General features: G+C 43.9%; 2 protein-coding genes across 10 annotated transcripts in view; one reads left to right on the top strand and one right to left on the bottom strand.

Annotated features, from left to right (window-relative positions):
• The window catches only part of gba (glucosidase, beta, acid), a 31,418-nt gene extending 18,525 nt beyond the window's left edge, over positions 1 to 12,893 (bottom strand). For 2 of the 7 annotated variants that reach the window (XM_043684049.1, XM_043684054.1), the window contains exons 1-8: positions 12,741 to 12,893; positions 11,575 to 11,701; positions 10,157 to 10,348; positions 3,084 to 3,230; positions 2,798 to 2,931; positions 1,961 to 2,133; positions 903 to 1,140; positions 126 to 350 (exon numbers count right to left, since the gene is read on the bottom strand). In XM_043684049.1, the coding sequence (XP_043539984.1) occupies positions 126 to 350; positions 903 to 1,140; positions 1,961 to 2,133; positions 2,798 to 2,931; positions 3,084 to 3,230; positions 10,157 to 10,348; positions 11,575 to 11,635 (1,170 nt within the window). In that variant the 5' untranslated portion in view covers positions 11,636 to 11,701; positions 12,741 to 12,893. Of the gene's footprint in view, positions 1 to 125; positions 351 to 902; positions 1,141 to 1,960; positions 2,134 to 2,797; positions 2,932 to 3,083; positions 3,231 to 10,156; positions 10,349 to 11,574; positions 11,702 to 12,707 lie in introns of all 7 variants that reach the window. The other 5 variants (XM_043684050.1, XM_043684052.1, XM_043684051.1 and 2 more) reach the window with 5 other exon arrangements.
• Positions 12,894 to 12,977: 84 nt separating this feature from the next.
• Positions 12,978 to 18,497, top strand: part of chtopa (chromatin target of PRMT1a) — a 51,312-nt gene continuing 45,792 nt past the window's right edge. Inside the window, exon 1 of one of the 3 annotated variants that reach the window (XM_043684060.1) lies at positions 12,978 to 13,141. In XM_043684060.1, the coding sequence (XP_043539995.1) occupies positions 13,084 to 13,141 (58 nt within the window). In that variant the 5' untranslated portion in view covers positions 12,978 to 13,083. The remainder of the gene's footprint in view (positions 13,142 to 18,497) is intronic. The other 2 variants (XM_043684056.1, XM_043684057.1) reach the window with 2 other exon arrangements.

Genomic DNA, 18,497 nt, shown 5'->3' with positions numbered 1-18,497 from the left:
CTTACTGTAGTTCACATTGCAGAGTCTAACCATCACCACCTGGGGGCTCCACACAGGAGGACTCATGGCTCATTCTTGCTCAACTCATTTCAGTTCATTTCCCATTCTCCCTCTCACCCACTGACCTGAATCATGTCATAGCTGTACATGGCACCTCGCTCCCAACTTCCCAATTGCACTGTGTGTTCCCACGGCAAGTATCCAGTGCAGGCCTCTGTGGAAAACAGGTAATATTCTGGGAAAAGCTCCTGTGTGCTGCCCAGAGTTTTGTCAGCTGGAGTCAGCATATCGAGGTACCAGTGCACTGCAACGCCATGTACATACTGAGCAACACGCACATCACTCAAGACCTAGTGGGATAGGGAGAAAAGATGTTTTAATGTCAGTGTTGCAGAATCTTTGTGACATTCAGTGTTGGACAGACTGCATAAAACACCTTCAGACTCTGAAGGTTTCCAAATGACTGCACTTGCTTTTCATTCATTGTTGGGGTTCAGATCAGGACAAAATGTGCACTAAATGCTTGGTGTGCATACCCATGCATGCAATCAATCTCCTTCCCCACAAGACTCTCAGCTGGGTGTCCTGGTCTTGTCCATTCTCCTGAGCAGCCACCTCTTGGCCTTGGCCCTGCCCATCCCTCCCATTACCATAGTCCCTTGCACACATTTCAAGACCATCCATACCAACACTCCTGAACTGGTGCTCTGCAATGGTCATTTCAACACTGTTTCATTTGACTGGAATCTGTGTTGCCGGCAAAGTTCAGTATTTGCAGATGTATACAGCAAAGAAGCATTCTTTATACTGAATAGCTTAACAGGTTACCAACAAGAAGCTGCTCTTCATACCCATTCAAATGTAGCTGTTGTTTTTGAGAGTTCATCTCAAATCACACTCACCACGTTTGCCCAATAGGGCAACAAGAGTCTTTGATCATCAAGGATCATAAGCTGCACGTCCTTGTGAGCACTGCTCTGTAATGCAGGCCCAAGGTCAAGCAGAATGAAATCTCGCTGCATCTCTGCTGTAAAGCCCATGCACTGGAAGCTATAATCAGTCAGCATTCCTGTGGTGGGCTCATTCTGTGCTGTCAATGCCCAAAATGTGAGGTTGTGTTTTGCATATTCATCCAGAAACCTGGAAAGAGAGAGGGATGAAAAGAGAGATGGAGAAGTAAACTATGAGCAAAAGAAAGAGCAGCAGGAAAAAAAACCGAGAGAAAGCAAGGGGGGCGGGATGGGGCGAATGGGGGAAGAGGGGAGAATAGAGTTTGTGAAACAAGATTGATGGGAAATTGTCAATACCAAATTCAATTAAATTTTATTCTTCCACAAGAATATACTTTTGATTAGGAACTCAAAAATTGTTGCCTTTTCTGTTGAGAACCTAATTCAAAACCAGCAGCTGAGTTTAAAGCTCTGAAGTGAACCATCAATCACACGCTGTGTGTTCCCAGCATGTGGCAGGGAGGGAATATGTAGGGATTTATGTGTAAAATTGGTTAAAGGACTTGATCCCTTCCAGGTAAAATATGGCCTTTGGAAACGTTCAAGGAGTGACAGGACACAGGAAGAGAATACAGTGTTATACTCAGAAATCAGTCACTTTATATGTGTGCACCCTCTGAGAAATGGATCGATATTTCTGACTGTTCATTTGTGTACAAAGAGACTTACAACTTGACACAAGAAATGCTCAGGTTAGAGACCAGACAGGTGAAAAAAAGCAAAAAAAAATTTTTAAATGTGTTTACTTTTCATCTGCACTTGACCTTTTCCATTCAACAGATTTTCATCTTAAAGAACAAAACCACACAAACCAAATCACAGTTACCAATGAGCTGCCAGTTCTCAAACTGATTTGCACAGCATCGCCTTCTCCCAAAAGGCCCTGAAAGAGATTCAAACCGATTTGTCCCAGTGCACCTTGGGCAGGGAGATAAAAGTGTCTGTTTCACCTGATGAAATACTTTGCCCATGACTTGTAGTATTTTCCTCCAGGCTTCCCCTTCAAAGTCCCCTTCCCAATTGTTGAATTGCTTGTTTTCATCCAGGGTGGAGCAGTCCATGGACTCGCAAACAAGGACATGGGACGTTTGGAGACTGCTTTGGCCGCTTGAATAATTGGGATCTAGTTGGAGAAGAAAAAAAAGATCAGATTTGAATGGGAGTGTTCACATTCCACCAGTGGAGTTATGCTAAGGTCAATTCTTGGGCTTATAAAAATGCAGGAAAATGGCTAGACAAATGGCAATGGAAAGAAGAGAAGGGATAGGATAAAGGGGAAACTTTATTGCTGGAACAGCACAGCAGGTCAGGCAGCATCCAGGGAACAGGAGATTCGACGTTTCGGGCACAGGCCCTTCCTGAAGAAGGGCCTGTGCCCAAAACGTCGAATCGCCTGTTCCCTGGATGCTGCCTGACCTGCTGTGCTGTTCCAGCAATAAAGTTTCAACTTTGATCTCCAGCATCTGCAGACCTCACTTTCTCCTCCATAGGATAAAGGGGAGCTGAGTGAGCTCAGGAGATGAGGAACACCAGGGGATGGGCGTGAAGGGGAGAACAGGAGGAGGCACTGAAGGAAGACACTGAGGGAAGGGCAAGGGGGGGAAATGTGAGGGGGCAGTGGTAGAAAGGACATGAAAACAGAGGAAGGAGAGGCAATGTGGGAGAGACGGAAGAAGCCAAATCAGGGAAAGGCTGCTGTCGCAGGAAGGCTAAGGCTGACACTATCCCTTCCCTCCCAAATGTCCAATTGTTCCTATCAAACGTGCAAAGAAGGGCAAGCATTTAACCTTCATTTTGGTGTCTTCCTCTGTCAAACTGAAGTGTTGCAGATCCAGGTCTCCAGAATGGTCATCATAAGTGTACACACGTGTTGAAAAATCACAGCTCGCCATCGGTACACGGATAATATTGTACTCAATTCCTGCATTCGGAAAAATTGGCAAGATGAATGTGTCAGTGTTTCCAAAGCTGAGCTTTTCTGTGGACGCTATGACAAGGAAGATATAACCACACAGGGGCCTGTTAATAATTCCTGGTCTTTTGCAGCATGCTTTAATTTTGATCCACACAAACCTTCTTCGGAAAAGTAGGATCGGAGAAGATTTTCCTGGGACCCAGCAGAAAGTGAGAGAATGTTGATAGCTGCAGCATCAGTGATCGCACCTCCAAAACCTTTCATCTGCTGGTATTTCTTCCTCACATCAAAAGTCAGCTGCAAACCTAGGGGAACAAGGCTGTCATTTAGGGCACTGGAAATAAGGAGTTGGATTTCAAGGAAAGCTCAGTAGTATTCAATTTGTTACCACTGACTTCTAAGAGGCTAGAATTAGACTGAAGGACATGTGAAGGTATCTGAAATTGGAGTTGGTCACAGAGACACAACCCTGAAAGGAATTTGAAAACAATGACAAATTTAAATCAATGCATTGGGGATAGGAAGCCAGTGTGAATGAACTTGGACAGCACTGAATGAGATAGAATACATAAAGAAGGTACAGTGGTAGTATATCTGTCTCTGAGCCAGAAGGCCCTGGCTCAAGCCCCACCTGTTCCTGACATGCACTATAACATCCCTGAACAGGTTGACTAAAAATATTAGCAATTTTCTGAATGATCAGTTTTCTGAGGAAGGACATTACAGAAGGGCAACTAAAGGGAATATAAGAACAGGAGACCTGCAGGAATGAGGATTTTAGCAGCAGCTCAGTGAAGCAGAGAAAGAAGGTCAGACAGCAATGGACTAAGGGAGTGAAGATATACATGTAGTCTTCAGAATCAGATTCTGATTCACCTCGGTTTACAGATGCTGCACCCTGTCAGTTTCAGCCTGACGCAGCAACCAAGAAAACAGGGGATGTTGATGTTGCAAGGCCAGAGCTTATGGCTGGGGCAAAGGACTATGGCTTCAAGCTCCTCTATGATTCACTGAAGGAGGTTGAGTTCATCAAACGTCTCATGTCAAACACGAAGCCTGACCAATCTGATACAGAGAAGATGTCAACAGCAGTGGGTGAGGGGCAGTGGAACATGTCATCATCATCAACATGTCAGTGGAACTTGATGCGGTGTTTTAATTCCACGAATCAGCACATGCGTAAAAAATATGAGGAACCAAAAGCTCAATCCCCAAGGAATTCTGGAGGTAAATCTGCAAAGACAGGAAGAGAAGTCACTGCTTGAGGTTGTCTGACTACAGTGAACTCGAATCAAGTAAACAAATAAATTGAAAAGCATTTTAAAAGGTGACAGACAGACAGAGATTTAGGGAAGTAATGCCAGAGCTCAGGACCCGGGCAGCCGATAGTACGACCACCAACAGTAGAGCCAAGAAAAGCATGGATGTATAAAGTCTAGAATTAATAGCACCACAGAATCCTTACAGCATGGAAGCAAATTGTTCAGCCCATTGAATCCACACCAATCCTCTGAAGAGCATCCCAACTAGACTCAATTCTCCCTAACCTATCCCTGCATCGGAGTTGTGCAGATATCTTAGGGGTTGCAATCTGGAGGTGATTATGGAAGTAAGACGTCAATGGAATCGAGGGAATACTCTGTTGTCTGGGAAAAGGAAGATTTTTTAAAGACCAGGAAATCAAAATTTTAAATGGGAGTAGGCTTATTTTAATGAGATCAGATGTGATTTGACCAGAGAAACTTGGGAGCAGATACTTCCAGGAAAATCTATGTCAAAGCAGTGGGATGCAATCAAGAGGGAAATAGGAAAAGTACAGGGCCAACATGTTCAAATAAAAGATAAAGGGTGGGACCAACAAATCGAGGGATATATGGATTAAAAAGGTATGCTTACGACTGATCCTAATGGCCCAAAACAGCAGAAGCCCTTGAAGGAGTCTAGAAAATACAAGGGGGAACTTGAAAAGGAAATCAGGAGTGCAAACTGGGGACATGAAAGGATAATGGTACATAAACTAAGGGAACTTTCCATGACATTTTTTCCAAAGAACAAAGAAAATTTACAACCCAGGGACAGGCCCTTCGGCCCGCCAAGCCTGAGCCGATCCAAATGTACTGTCTAAACCTGTCGGTCAATTCCAAAGCATCTGTATCCCTCTGCTCCCCACCTACTCATGCATTTATCTGGGCACATCTTAAATGAATCTACTGTGCCTCCCTCTACCACCTCTGCTGGCAACATGTTCCAAAACACCCACCACCCGGTGTGTGAAGTACTAGCCGCGTGTATCCCCCTTGAACTTTCCACCTCTCACCTTGAAAGTGTGACCTCTCGTTATTGAATCCTTCACCCTGGGAAAAAGCTTGTCTCTCTCCACCCGGTCTATACCCTTCATGATTTTATAAACCTCAATCAGGTCCCCTCCTCAATCTCCTTTTTTCTAATGAAAATAAACCTGACCTACTCAACCTCTCTCCATAGCTAGCACCTTCCATACCAGGCAACATCCTTGTAAACCTTCTTTGCACTCTCTCCAAAGCGTCCACATCCTTTTGGTAATGTGCGGACCAGAACTGTACACAGTGTTCTAAATGTGGCCGAACCAATATCTTGTACAATTTTAACATGACTTACCAGCTCTTATATTCAAAACCCCGTCCAATGAAGGCAAGCATACTATGTGCCTTCTTGACCATTCTATCCACCTGTGCAGCAACCTTCAGGATACAATGGACCTACACTCCCAGTAGTCTCTGCCCATCAACTTTTCCCATAGCTTTTCCGTTCATTGTATAATTCGCTCTGGAATTAATCTTGCCTAAATGCATCATCTCACATTTGTCTGGATTGAAAGCCATCTGCCACTTTTCCACCCAACTCTCCAGTCTATCTATATCCTCCTGTATTCTCTGACAGTCCCTTATGCTTTCTGCTACTCCACCAATCTTTGTGTCATCTGCAAACTTACTGGTCATACCAACAGTGCCCTCTTCCAGATCATTTATGTTTATCACAAACAACAGTAGCCCCAACACTGACCCCTGTGAAACACACTGGTCACCTTTCTCCATTTCAAGAAATTCCCTTCAACTACTACTCTCTGTCTCCTGTTGCTCAAACAGTTATTTATCCACCTAGCTAGAACACCCTGCACACCATATGACTTCACTTTCTCCATTAGTCTGCCATGGGGAACCTTATCAAACACCTTACTAAAGTCCATATATATGACATCAACAGCCCTTCCTTCATCTATCAACTTGGTCACTTCCTTGAAGAACTCTATTAAGTTGGTAAGGCACAATCTCCCCTGTACAAAACCCATGTTGCCTATCACTGATAAGCCCATTCTTTTCTAAATATAAACAGATCCTATCCCTCAGTACCTTCTCCAGCATCTTTCCCACCACCAACGTCAGCTCACTGGTCTATAGTTACCCGGAATATCCCTACTACCCTTCTTATACAGGGGGACAACATGAGCAACCCTCCAGTCCTCCGGCACCTCACCTGTCTTTAAGGATGCCACAAAGATATCTGTCAGGGTCCCAGCTATTTCCTCTCTCGCCTCCCTCAGCAACCTGGGATAGATCTCATCCGGTCCTGGGGATTTGTCCATCCTAATAACCTCTAGCCTATCCAACACATCTTCCCTACTTATGTCAACGTGATCCAGACTAATCAAACTTCTATCTCTAATCTCAACGTTGATCATGTTCCTCTCCTCAGTGAACCCTGATGCAAAGTAATCATTCAGAATCTCACCCATTCTCTCAGGTTCGACCCACAGTCTTCCTTCGTTATCCTTTAGTGGACCAATCCTTTCTCTAGTTACCTGCTTGCTTCTTATATAAGAATAAAATGCTCGCTAATGCTATTTCATGACTCCTTTTAACCCGCTTGATTCTTTGTTTAAGACTTATTCTACTCTTGCGATATTCTTCCAGGGCCCATTCTGTTCTTAGCTGCGTAGACCTTATGTATGCTTCCCTTTTCCTCTTGGCTAGTCGTACAATTTCTCCTGTCATCCACGGTTCACGAATCTTGCCCTTCCTATTCGTTGCCTTCAACAGGACATGCCTATCCTGCACTGTCTTTGAAAGCCTCCCACATCTCAAATGTGGACTTCCCTTCAAATAGCTGTGTCCAATCCACATTTCCCAGCTCCTGCTTAATTTTGATATAATTGGCCCTGGCCCAGTTTAGTACTCTTCCCTTAGGACCACTCTCTTCTTTATCTACCAGTATTCTAAAACTTACAGAATTGTGGTCACTGTTCCCAAAGAAATCCCCCACCGCAACTTCTATCACCTGTCCTGGCTCATTCCCCAATACCAGGTCCAATATAGCTCCTTCCTTCGTCGGACTATTGACATATTGCTCTAGAAAACTCTCCTGGACGCTTCTTACAAATTCTACCCCATCTAGACCTCTGACGTTAAGTGTATCCCAGTCAATGTTGGGAAAATTAAAGTCTCCCATCACCATTATCCTATTGCCTCTACATCTTTCCATAATCTGTTTGCCTATTTGTTCTTCTACCTCACGCTCACTGTTGGGAAGCCTGTAATACAGCCCCAATAATGTAACTGCACCCTTCTTATTTCTCAGCTCCACCCATTATGCCTCACTACCCAAAACCTCCATAGTGTGCTCCTTTAGCACAGCCGTGATATCGTCCTTAACCAGCAATGCACCTCCCCCCCCCATCCCTTTCACTTCCCTCCCTGTCCTGTCTGAAGCGTCTGTATCCTGGAACATTTAATTGCTAATCATTATGCCCTTCCTTCAACCAAGTCTCTGTGATTGCAATATCATCATACTCCCAGGCACCAATCCAAGCCCTAAGTTCATCTGCCTTACACACTATACTCCTTGCATTAAAGTAGATGCATTCCATGCCACCAGTTTTTTTGCGCTCATCTGCTCTCTGCCTACTCTTCCCTTTATTACTGCTATCTTCATAATTCTTACAGTCTCCAGTCTCCACCTCGCTGCTTACTTGTTTTCTCTTCTGGTTCCCAGTCCCCTGCCACATTAGTTTAAAATCTCCCCAACAGCAGTAGCAAAAACTCCCCCAAGGACATTGGTTCCAGTCTGGTTCAGATGTAGACCGTCCATTTTGTAATAGTCCCACCTTCCCCAGAACCGGTCCCAATGTTCCCCTAAACACTGAGATAAAAGGAAAACAAGGGAAAGACTAGAGCCCATTAAGGGCCACAGTGGTAATTTGTGTGTGCAGTCAGAGAATATAGGTAGATTTCTAAACTAATACTTTGTGTCAGTGTTCACTAGCGAGAGGGATGACATGGATATAAAAATCAAGGAGGAGGACTGCGATACATTTGAAGAAATTAGCATCGTCAGAGAGGAGGTTCTGAGTCCTCTGGCATGCTTAAAAGATTAAATCTCCAGGGCCACACAAAATGTATCCCAGGTTGTTGTGTGAGTCAAAAGGAGAAAATAACAAGAGCACTAGCAATAATTTTCAATTCCTCTGACTATGGGGTAGGTGCCAAAGGACTGAAAGACAGCCAATATGGTACTGTAATTTAAAAAGGAAGCAAGGGATAAACAAGGAAATTACAGGCCAGTTAATCTAGCATCAACATTTGGGAAACTGCTGGAAGCAGTTCAGAGGAACATAACTAATCTACATTTGGAAAGGCAGGGAATCAAGAACAGTCAGAAGGGTGATGTTAAGGTGGGGTGGTCATGTACGACCAACTTGGTTGAATTTTTGAAGGTGTGGGGTTGAGGTAATGTTTTTCATGTATTCTATTTGGACTTCAGCAAGGCTTTTAATAAGGTTCCACATGGCAGACTGACAGCAAAAGAAAGAATCCTTTGGATTAAAGGAAAACTGGCCAATTCATTTCAACCATCTGCCATGGTAGCACTCAAACTGATCCAAGAACATGGCCTGGGTCTCTGGATTAATAGACTAGTGATAATACCAATACGCCATCACCTCCAAAATTCAATTTGATTTATTGTCACATGTACCAAGATATAGTGAAAATTGTTTTGAGTGCCAACCCAACAAATCTATGGCACGGGTGACTCACTGTTTAGCCCTGCTGCCTCACGGTACCAGGGAGCTGGGTTCAATACAGCTTGTGTGCGGAGTTTGCACATTCTCCCCTTGTCGACGTGAGTTTCCTCGGGGTGGTCCGGTTTTCTCCCAGAGGTTAGGTGCTTTGGCCATGGTAAATTGTCCCATAGATCCAGGGATGTGCAGGCTACGTGGGTTAGCTATCAGAAATGCATGGTTACAGGCTTGGGGTGGGTGTGGGTGGGATCCTCTTTGGAGAATCAGTGTGGACTCAATGGGCCAAATGTCCTCTTTCCACACTGTAAGGGTTCTATGATAACATGTATTTCATTAAGTACATTTGGGTAATAGAAGAGAATGCAGAATCTAGTATCACAGGCATGGAGAAGGTGCAGAGAAGATCAACAGGAGAAGTATGATGCCTAATGGAAGAGGCTGGAAGAGAATATAACCAGGGTGGGAGGAATCTTTGGTTAAACTGGCTGCTTTCCCAAGGTAGAGTCAATGGAAGGAATGCTGTTTTTCTTAATGGACTGGGCTGTGTTTACAACTCTTTGACCTGCTGCGCTTTTCCAGCCTCACATCTATTGACTCTGACTTCCAGCATCTGCTGTCTTTACTGTTTCCGAGTTCTGTAATTTCTTGCAATGTTGGGCACACCAGTTGCCATACGGAGTTATGATGTATCCGGATAGGGTGCTTTCTTTGTGCATCGATAAAAATTATTAAGAATAATTATGGAATTTAAGCTTATGAGGGAAAAGATAAGATGACTATCCAGAAGAGGTCTGGTTTAGTTCAAACTAGAGATGAAAACATGAGCAAGGAGGCGAGTAAGTTCCAACAATGATGGAATGTCTCACTGGACACACAGAGGGAATACTGGAAGTGAACAATGCAATTGACTTTGTTCAAGGCTGCAGGGAGTTTTCCTCGTCAGTACAATTCTCTATTTTTATGAACTGAATGAAGGTAGACGCAAAAATAATTGTTCACAAAGGAATATCTGAAATGATTCACTTCAACTAATTATTGCTTTCGATTATGGCCTTTCAGCAAAGTACTCTGCAGAGATTCCAGAAGGCATCTCAAGGACAATGAGGGACAGGTAATTAATGGTGGCAAACCATCCCATGAAACCAAACAAAGAAAAGCAGCAACTACAAACATTACCTTCCTGTTTTGTGTTTGTTAGGATATTTCCGATTTTGCTCTCAAGCCTTTTACCAGCCTTAGTGGTTTCATACAAAAGGTAATGGCCTTTCTCTGGCAACACCAGTGGATCCATTGTATCGCAGTATGTCGCATTGCAAATACAAACCACTGAGCTACCCCCAAAACTCGTGGCATCACACGGTTTACCAGCTGAGAAGAGAAACGTAAACAGTTACAACAACAGTCTGTCCCATTTTTATCCCTTCCCTACTCTTCAAAGGTGCCACCTTTCACTAAGGTAATGTTCCAGGCACTAATGACATTTTGGTACATGACTCAAATAGTAATTCATCAGATGAGATTTAGCAGGTTTTACAACTATAATTTCAGAGCCTTGGGCTGAAACTTGTACAAAATATAAAAACGTCACAGTGATCCAATAGGGAAGGTCCTTGAAATAAAATGAACTTGGAGCAGAGGTAGACCATCAAGGCCAATCCATTATTCACACAGAGCTGAAAAATGTGTTGCTGGAAAAGCGCAGGTCAGGCAGCATCCAAGGAGTAGGAGAATCGACGTTTCGGGCATAAGCCCTTCCTGACCTGCTGCGCTTTTCCAGCAACACATTTTTCAGCTCTGATCTCCAGCATCTGCAGTTCTCACTTTCTCCGAGTTGATTATTCACACAGATCCAAGCTAATATGATTGCTCCACATTCCCACTAATCCATAACTTTTCACTTTTTGCTTGACAAGAATCTATTTACATCTGCCTTAAAAATATTTAATACCTTTTGACTCAGAGCTTTGATGACTCTCAATCCTATGAGAAAAGATTTCTTCTCTTCTCCCCAAGTTCCTAGAATCTTTGATTCTCCTCCACAGATATTCTCAAATTTCCTCAGGATCTCCCAGTGATGTCCAATCTCATGGACGGAAAGCCGTCCCATTTGGCTTATCAGGCTGCTGGGAACACATTCAGGAACGTACAGACTGGGAAACGAGCATGAGGTCGTGTAACATGTGCAACACCTGCCAGCCCAGAACAAAAGATACAGTCGGAGGGGATTTCTGAAAATCTGTTCATAAGGGGTATGGCCATTTTCAGATCCCATGCGACTGAGAAATTCTGCATTCCAGTGGGGTCAGGTCAGATGCAATGAATCCACACATTTCAGTCCTCAATACTGAATGCAACTTCTGATGCCAAGATGGATTTGGCTTTCTGAACTAATATCCCAGTTGAACTAGCTCTAACCCAAACTAATTTGGATCTACATCAGTCTACAGGGGCCACTGAGGAGCCTGGTTTGAAATAATCATCCTGTTTGCACTTATCTTGCAGACTGTTTCCAATCAGTTTGCTGAACAAGACTCAGTGCCTGCACTAATCTGTGAAACATTACTGTCAACTTTGTTTACATGTCAATTCCTCACCTGAGACTGGAAGGATTGGCCAGAAAGGCAGAAAACATAAAAAGAAACAAACGCTGGGCATCTTGGAGGAGGAAACTGATATAGTTTCTCTTTGTTGCAGTTTCTTCAGTACCTCACGGTATCCTAACTGAACAGAAAGATACCGGGAAAAATGTTAAAAGCTGTAATCCAAAACAAAGTCATTAATTGTATTTAAAACAGAGTTAGCTATATCTTTAATTAGTAAGGGTGTCAAGGGTTATGGGGATAAGGCAGGAAAATAGGGTTGAGGAACATATCAGCCATGACTGAATGATGGAGCAGATTCTGTGGGCTGCAAGGCCCAATTCTGCTCCAATGTCTTATGGTCTAAAACTGTTATGGTTTTATAGTGTACAGCCAAGTATAAGGAATTACCAGGAGCAAGACTGGACAATATACAGATTTAGTTACAAATCACAGAACACCAGATTGTCAACCAACAGGTTTATATAGTAGTACAAGCTTTCAGAGTGCTGCTCCTATGTCAGGTAGCTAGTGGGGCAGGATCATAGGACACAGAATTTATAGTAAAAGATCAAAGAGTCAGACAATTGATGCAATGTATTGAACAAACCTAGATTGCTGTTAAATCTTAATCATTTAGAATGGGTTGTAGGTTTTGACTCATGAAGACTTAATTAATGATTAAGACTTAACAGCAATCTCTGTTTGTTTAATATATCGCATCGGTCGTATGACATTATGTTCTTTTATAAATTGTGTCCTATGATCCTGCTCCACTAGCTACCTGACAAAGGAGCAGTGCTCTGAAAGCTTGTACTGCCAAATAAACCTGTTGGATGATAACCTGCCGTTTTGTGGTTTCTAACTTTGTGCAGCACAGTCCAACACTGCACTTCCTCATCAATGTAGAAACTGACTATCCTTTGTGACTGGGTTCAGTGTCAGTGCACTGGTAGTATTGTGGTAAACATCCGCAGGTTAGCGCACAAAGGCTGATCTAAAGGCTTTCACAGATATTCTCCATCAGAGCATCCAGTGCAGTGTCCGAGCACATGGCGGTCCATCAGAAGAGCAGACTGAGGAATGCTGCACAGTCAGAGGGTCAATACAGGCTAGGTCAGACCCTCCGACGCTCCCTCAGCGCTGACCCTCCGACAGTGCGGCGCTCCCTCAGCACTGACCCTCCGACAGTGCGGCGCTCCCTCAGCACGGACCCTCCGACAGTGCGGCACTTCCTCAGCGCTGATTGACAGGAATCCGATCTTTGAAAAAAACTCAAGAGAAATCCGGGGTCAGTGAGAGCCAGCCCCACCGGACCACGTGACCAGAACAGACGTCACCGCGCCCCACGTGACATTTCCGTGTTCGACCACGCCCCCGCCGCCTTTTCCTTGAATTGCTTGCGCTCCCACGTGACCTTCCCAAGCCGTCACCGCGCTCCCACGTGATCAATCTCCGTCCCTCAGCTACCCCACGTGATCATTCCTCCTGCTTGCGACTTGTTCTGATTCCTTTCTTGGCCGCATGGATTCCGCTGTTCAGCTCCGCCAGCGGCAGTATGGCTCGGCTCTGCCCGTACCAGGTAAGGCCCGAGGCTGCCTGTTGTCGCTCCGGCCTTCTTCTCTTCCTTGAGTCTCTCATCGGTGGCCGACAGCGGCGTTGTCCGCCCGGTGGAAGGTGCTTTTAATTCCAGGCCCATATCGAGGATGATGGGGGTCGGCATCACCGGCTGGGCCATGTGTTTATTGCCCCTCCCTAAATGCTCCGTGAGAAGGTGCGCAATATGTTGTCAGTTGGAATACTGTGCGCAAATGTGAGGTTATCTACTCTGACAGTCAGCATCGAGGAGTTTTGTGTGTAAATGGAGAGCAGGGTTGCAGAAGGGGTAAAACAGAGGGGTTGAGGCCGGTGTGAACTTATGAATGGATCACAAAAAAAGCAGCAAAACTGGAACATAAGAAATGGAGGTGGCAATTCAACCTATCGAGGCCCTCCGCCATTCAATACCGTCATGGTTGATTTATTTCTGGAATCAACTCCACTTTCCTTCATAACTTTTCAACCCATTAATAACTAAAAAATTCTGTCTATCTCCTTTAAATGTGTTCTGGCATCCACTGCACTCTGTGACTGAATTCCACAAATCTATCACCTTAAAAACAAATGAATAACCCCGTTGAAGGCCAACTAGTGTGCTAAACAGCATTTTAATACAAGGCTAAAAACTGAAAGAATTGCAGATGTTGTAAATCAGAAACAAAAACAAATTGGTCGGAAAGTTCAGCAAGTTCTAGCAGCATCTGTGGAGGCAAATCAGAGTTCACGGTTTGGGTCGGTGATCTATCTTCAGAACTTTTTCGTTATTCTTTATTTAAACAATTGAGGCTGTCCAGAGAACGTTTACTTGACTGCTGTGCAGTCTGAGGACATTATGAGAAGAGATTGAGTAGATTCATCTAAACTCCAACAATGGGAACAATGAGAGGTGATCTTATTGACAGGGTAGTTGTTTCCTCTTGTGGGAGAGTCTAAGACCACATGGCACAATTTCAAAAGAAGGGATCTCACATTTAAGAGACAAATGAGAGGGAATTTCTTGTGTTGTGAATGTGTGGAATTCCTTGCCACAGAGCTGTTAGGGCTGGATCATTAAGTATATTAAAGGTTGATGTAGACAGATTTTTAATCAGTAAGGGAATAGAGAGTTTATGGGGAAAAGGAGAAAAATAGATTTGAGGGTTATCAGATCAGCCACGATCTCATTGAATGGTGGGGCAGAATTGGAAGGGCTGAATGACCTATTTTCATCTTTGTGTTGTATAAGTCTTACATCTTTTTTGACAAATTAATGGTGAAGACATTTCTTGAATTGCTTGTAGGTAGGCTTTCCGTGTTGTTTGGGATTTTGACCCAGTATCACTGAAGGAGTGGCACTATATTTCCATGTCAGGATAGTAGGTGAACTTGCAAGTGGTGGTGTTCCCATGTATCTGCTCTTTTTGTTTCAAGCAAATGGGACTCGTTTAGTTTGGGAATATGGTGAGCATGGATGAGATGGACTGAAGGGTCTGCTTCCATGCTGTATGACTCCTTGCTTTGTAAGGTTCTTTAATGATTTGCTGCAGTGCATCTTCTTGATGGTACACAATGCATTACTGAGTGTCGGGGGTGGAGAGACTGATTGGCACCACAGCCAGAAATAATTAAACAGGCTGCTTTGTCCTGGATGGTGTCAAGTTTCTTGTGTTGTTCCCATCCCGGAAATGGTGAATATTCCATTACACTCCTAACTTGTGCTTGATCAATGGTGGACAGGTTTTGGGAAGATGGGAGGTGAGTTCCTCACTGCAGGATTCCTAACTTCTGACCTTTGTAGCCATTGTATTTAGATGGCAAGTCCAATTCACTTTTGAGTCAGTGGTAAGTGCTAAGATATTGATATTGAGGGGTACGATTCAGTGATGGTAAGCCATTGAATATCAAGGGATGATTGCTGGATTAGCTCATTAGAAATAACTTGAACTTGGTGTCATCATCAGCAAACATCCCTCCTGTTGAAGGACAGATGTCACTGAAACAGCTAAAGTGGCTGAGGCCTTGGCTGTGTTTTTGGCAGGAGAGATTTGGGGATCAAGAATTAGGGAGGAGAATTGATTGAGAAAGGATAGAGAAGGGAAGATTTATAGGACCAAAATGAGCAGAGGGGAAATATCTGGGATGTAAGTTATGGGAGTCGAAAGATGAGGAATGGAGAGTAGAGGTTTGGGGTTAAAGGGCAAGAGATTTGGCTTCCTAGGGAGGGAGGTCTGTGATTGGCTTAAGGAGATGATGAGGTAGAGGAGAAAAGGAGATTGTGGTGATCAGGTGGGGTGTTGAGGGGTTCGGGTGAGTGGGATTTTGGACAGAGGTGAGGTGTTTTTGTGAAGGTATTTTGTCGTGGTGTGGAGTTTTACTGAGGAGAATGACTTATTGCAGATACATGGAGTTTTACTGAGTGGGGATAACTTATTTTGAGGTGTTGAGACAGAGTTTTACTTAGTGAGAAGAAGAGTGAAGTGAGATGTATTGTTGAGAAGTGTGGGGTAGTTGATGCTTAGCAATAATCAAAAAATAGGCCATTTACCTCTACTTCGCTGTTCAATAAAATCAAGGGTGATTTGGTCATGGTCACAGCACCACTTTACTGTCTGTTCTACATAGCACATATTATCTCTGTTTAAAAAAAACTCAGTTTTTGAATAAATTTGAATACCCAACCTCTGCTATGTTTTGGGAAAGAGGTAAAGAAACTCTGCATCCATCTTCAAGAGGAGAGCTCTAATTAAACTGTTATCACCTAGTTCTGGTCTCCTCTGCCAGAGGAAATGTTGTCTTGAGTCCCCCTGAAATGTTATGTTTTGATAAGAATGTGTCTCGACCTTCTAAACTCCAATGGATATCAGCCTGACCTGTGAATGTTTCTTCACAAAATAAGCCCTACATCCCCTGGAATGAGTCGAATGACTTTTTTCTGAACTGCTTTTAAAGCAGTTGTATCCTTTCCCAAATAAGGAAACCAAAATCATAGAAACATTAGTTATTGAACAAGACCATTCAGCCCGTTATGTCTGCGGCAACCAAGAAAAAAATAACTGGCCATCAGTCGTAAACCATATGCTGTAGGAGCAGAATTGGGCCCTTTGGCCTATTGAGTCTGCTCCATCATGGCTAATGTGTTTCTCAATTGCATTCTCTCTGTAATCCTTAATGCCCTTACTAATCAAGAACCTAACTATTTCCATCTTAAATACATGCAATGACTTTACCTCTACAGCCTTCTGTGGCACGGAGTTCTACAAACTAACCATCCCCTGGCTGAAGACATTCCCTTCGTTTCAGTTCCAAAGGGTCCAAGCCCTTCACTCTGTGGCTATTCTGTTGGGTCTGTCCAACTAACGGAAACATCTTCTCCATGACCAGTCTATCTAGATATCTCAGATGTCTGTATTTTTCAATGAGATTCCTCATTTTCCTAAACTCCCGAGCATGGACCCAAAGTCCTCACTGCTTCTCTTATGACAAGTCCGTCATTCCCGGCATCGTTATTATTAACCATCTCTGGACCCTCACCATCACCAGCACATCCTTCCTTAGCTATGGTGCCCAAAACTGCTCGTTATACTCCAAATGCAGTCTGACCAGACCTTGTAAGCTTCAGCAGTACATAGAACAGTGCAGCCCAGGAACTAGCCCTTGGGCCTATAATGTTGTGCCATACATGATGCCATATTAATTTAATCTCTTTTGCCAGCTCTTGGTCTAGGTATCTCTGTTCCTTGCATACTTATGTCCCTAATAAAAGTCTCTTAAATGTCCCTGTTGTATCTGCCTTCTCCACCACCAACCCTGGCAGTGCATTCCATACACCTACCACCCAGTGTAAAACAGTTGCTCCTCATGTCTCCTTTGAACTTTCTTCCTCTCGCCTTAAATGCGTGCCCCCGAATATTAGACATTTCACCTCTGGGAGGAAAAGATTCTGACAGTCAATCATATCTATGCAGCTCAATTCTATCGACTTCTATTAAGTCTCCCCTCCACAGAGTCCATAGGAAAGAGTTTTTCTAGCCTCTCCTTGTAGCTGAAACCCTCTAATCTAGGCAGCATCCTTGTAAACCTCTTCTGCAAAGCCTCCACATCCTTCCTGTAATGTGGCGATCAGAATTGAACGCAATACTCTAAATGTGGCCCAACCAAAGTCTTATGAAGCTGCAACATGACATCCTGACTCTTGTACTCAGTTCCCTGACCAATAAAGGCAACCATGCTGTATGCTGCCTTTACCACCCTATCTATTTGCGTGGCCACTTTCAGGGAACTAGGGATTTGATCCCCAAGATCCCTCTGTACATCAATGCTGTTAAGAGTCCTGCTGTTAACTGTATATTTTTTGTTAACATTTGATCTCCCAAAGTGTCGCACCTCACACTTGGCTGGATTAAACTCCATCTGCTATTTCTCCACCTATATCTGCAACTGATCTATATCCTGCTGTATAGTTTGCCAACCTTCTACATTATCCACAACTCCACTTATCTTCCAAACATACTAACCTACTCGTCTATGCTTTCAGCCACGTCCTTAATAGAGAAAAAAAATCACAAACAGCGGAGGCCCCAGTACAGATCCCTGCGGAAGACCACTAGTCACCCTTCCACCACTACCCTCTTCTTTCAATGGGCAGCCCAAGTCACCGTGAATCCTATGCATCTTAATCTTCTGAATAAGCCTACTATGAGCAACCTTGGTAATATCCATGTAGATAGCATCCACTGCTCTACCCACATCGATTGCCTCCTTCGCTCCTTGGTAAATTCAATGAAGTTAGTAAGACACGACCTGCTCCGAACAGTTATGTTGACTGTCCCTAATTAGACCATGCTTTTCCAAATATGTGCAAATCATATCTTGAAGAATTCTCTCCAATAGCTTCCTAACCACCAATCTGAGACTCACTGGTCTATAGTTTCCTCTATTATTCCTATTTCCCTCCTTAAACAGAGAGATCCCAACATTAGCTACTCGCCAGTCCTAAGGGACCACTCCAGTGGTTAGCACAGATACAATGATCTTGGAGAAAGTGAGGACCGCAAGTGCAAGAGATAAGAGTCAAAAAGTGTGCCGCTGGAAAAGCACAGCTTGTCATGCAGCATCCAAGGAGCAGGAAAATTGATATTTTTGGCATTAGCTCTTCATCTGTAATGTGGGAGGGTGCCTTGGTATATGTGACAAAAAATTCAATTCAAGTGGGCTGAGAGATGTATAAGAGTGGGGATGGGCTGGGGCAAGACAACGGGGAAGGTGGTGGGCAATCGGGAATAAAGGAATCTCCTTTTCGAAGCTGGGCTGGGGTAATCAAAGGGTCTCATTTTGGGAGGGGGGGCAGGGGTGCTCAGGAT

This window comes from Chiloscyllium plagiosum, chromosome 51 (assembly GCF_004010195.1).
Source record: "Chiloscyllium plagiosum isolate BGI_BamShark_2017 chromosome 51, ASM401019v2, whole genome shotgun sequence".
Lineage (NCBI taxonomy): Eukaryota > Metazoa > Chordata > Chondrichthyes > Orectolobiformes > Hemiscylliidae > Chiloscyllium > Chiloscyllium plagiosum.
This window is presented reverse-complemented; position numbering and strand designations above follow the sequence as displayed.